Source organism: Arachis ipaensis, chromosome B5 (assembly GCF_059453495.1).
Source record: "Arachis ipaensis isolate K30076 ecotype BB chromosome B5, ASM5945349v1, whole genome shotgun sequence".
Taxonomy (NCBI): Eukaryota; Viridiplantae; Streptophyta; class Magnoliopsida; order Fabales; family Fabaceae; genus Arachis; species Arachis ipaensis.
In genome coordinates this window covers 42,731,467-42,733,790 of record NC_142440.1, presented here as the reverse complement: position 1 = coordinate 42,733,790, position 2,324 = coordinate 42,731,467, and the positions used below count along the sequence as shown (strand labels likewise).

At 42.0% G+C, this 2,324-nt stretch overlaps 1 protein-coding gene across 1 annotated transcript; it reads right to left on the bottom strand.

Annotated features, from left to right (window-relative positions):
• Positions 1–1,415: 1,415 nt before the first annotated feature.
• On the bottom strand, positions 1,416–1,973 carry LOC148563985 (uncharacterized). The gene has a single exon (XM_088486987.1). It carries the CDS (start codon positions 1,971–1,973, stop codon positions 1,416–1,418), a length of 558 nt encoding a protein of 185 aa, XP_088343113.1.
• Between the last annotated feature and the right edge of the window lie 351 nt (positions 1,974–2,324).

Below are 2,324 nucleotides of genomic sequence, written 5' to 3'. Positions count from 1 at the left end.
TATTTGAGAGCAGCATGGTCAGTGTAGATAATGACCTTGGATCCTATTAAATAAGATTTGAACTTGTCAATGGCATAAACCACTGCAAGTAATTTATTCTCTGTGATAGTGTAGTTTTTCTGTGCGTCATTTAGGATGCGGATGGCGTAGTAAATGACATGCAGAATCTTGTCATGTCTCTGCCCCAAAACTGCACCATTGGCATGGTCACTGGCATCATAAATCAATTCGAATGGTAGGTCCCAGTTGGGAGCAGAGATGATGGGTGTAGTGATAAACTTAGCCTTCAGAGTTTTAGAGGCATCCAGACACTCTTGGTTAAAGACAAACGGAGTGTCAGTAGCTAATAAGTTGCACAGGAGTTTTGCAATTTTGGAAAAATCCTTTATAAACCTCCTGTAGAATCCTGCATGGCCTAAAAAGCTTCTGATTACCTTAACATTAGTTGGTGGTGGTGATCGCTCAATTACCTCCACCTTAGCTTGATCCACTTCTATTCCTTTGTTCGAAATCCGATGCCCAAGAACAATTCCTTCAGTCACCATGAAGTGACATTTTTCTCAGTTTAAAACCAAGTTTGTCTCTTGGCATCGTTTGAGAACTAGGGCCAGATGGTCAAGGCAGGAGTCAAATGAGTCTCCAAAGACAGAGAAGTCATCCATGAATACTTCAAAGAATTTCTCCACCATATCGGAGAAAATGGAGAGCATACACCTCTGAAAGGTGGCAGGTGTATTGCACAGGCCAAATGGCATCCGCCTATAAGCAAACACACCATATGGGCATGTAAATGCTGTCTTTTCTTGGTCTTGAGCATCTATTGTAATTTGATTATAGTCTGAATAGCCATCCAAAAAGTAGTAGAATACATGACCTGCTAGTCTCTCCAGCATTTGGTCTATAAATGGCAAAAGAAAAAGATCCTTTCTGGTGGCGTTATTGAGCCTCCTGTAGTCAATGCACATGCGCCACCCTGTAACTGTTCTTGTGGGAATCAGTTCATTTTTTTCATTATGAACCACTGTCATGCCTCCCTTTTTGGGAACAACTTGGACATGGCTCACCTAGGGGCTGTCAAAGATAGGATAAATAATTCCAGCCTCCCATAATTTTGTGACTTCCTTCTACACTACTTCCTTCATGGCTGGATTCAGTCGCCTTTATGGTTGCACCACTGGTTTGACGTCATCCTCCAGTAGGATCTTGTGCATGCATCGGGTTGGGCTACTGCCTTTAAAGTCATTGATTGTCCACCCAAGACCTGTCTTGTGTGTCTTTAGCACTTGGATTAGTGCTTTTTCTTCCTGTGGTTCTAAGGTAGAGCTTATTATCAAAGGATAAGTATCCCCATCTCCAAGAAATGCATATTTCAAGGATTATGGTAATGCCTTGAGCTCGATTTTAGGAGGCTTATCCTATTCCTTAGGAGTTTTCACAGGCTCCTTTATTTCCTCTGGCTCCTCTAATTCAGGCTGAGCATCACAAAAAACGTCGTTCAGCTCTTCTTCAAATCTCTTAACCATGTTCACTTCTTCCACCAGGGAATCAATGATATCAATACTCATGCACTCCTCTCGAGTGTCTGGATGCTGCATGGCTTTGACAGCATTTAGCACAAGCCCATCCTCATTGACTCTCAGGGTTACTTCCCCTTTCTGAACATCAATGAGGGTCCGTTCTGTAGCTTGGAAGAGTCTTCCTAGAATGAGTGTTGCACTCTTGTGCTCGTCTATTTCTAGCACCACAAAATCTGTGGGGAAAGCAAAGGGTCCAAACCTAACAATCATGTCCTCAATCACGCCTGATGGAGGTTTAACAGAACCATCAGCAAGTTGAAGACATATGCGGATTGGTTTAACTTCGTGAGTTAAACAAAGTTTCTTTATTAATGATGCATGTATTAAGTTAATACTTGCTCCAAGATCACATAGGGCTATCTTTGTGCAGGCATCTCCTAAGGTGCAAGGTATCATAACGCTCCCAAGGTCTTTGAGTTTCTCTGGTAAGCTTCTCTGGATTACTGCACTGCATTCTTCAGTGAGTAGGACTGTTTTTGCCTCTCTCTAATCCTTCTTATGACCTAAGATGTATTTCATGAACTTAGCATAAGAAGGTATCTGCTCAAGAGCCTCAGCAAAAGGGCAAACTAATTATCTTTTTCCACTTGGCAGAGCTTCTGAGGATATGACATCTTGGCCCTATACTCATCAACTTTAGTTCAGGTAAATTGAATGCCTACAGAAATGGAAGGGGGGTTAGTAGCTTGCTTAGGATGGGTCTTTGACGTTAGGATTTTTGCCAGTAAAGAATGTCATAAAAACAGT

What these genes read in the sequence shown, in the direction of transcription:
- LOC148563985 (XM_088486987.1), bottom strand. Translation starts at nt 1,973, where the DNA reads ATGATACCTTGCACCTTAGGAGATGCCTGCACAAAGATAGCCCTATGT.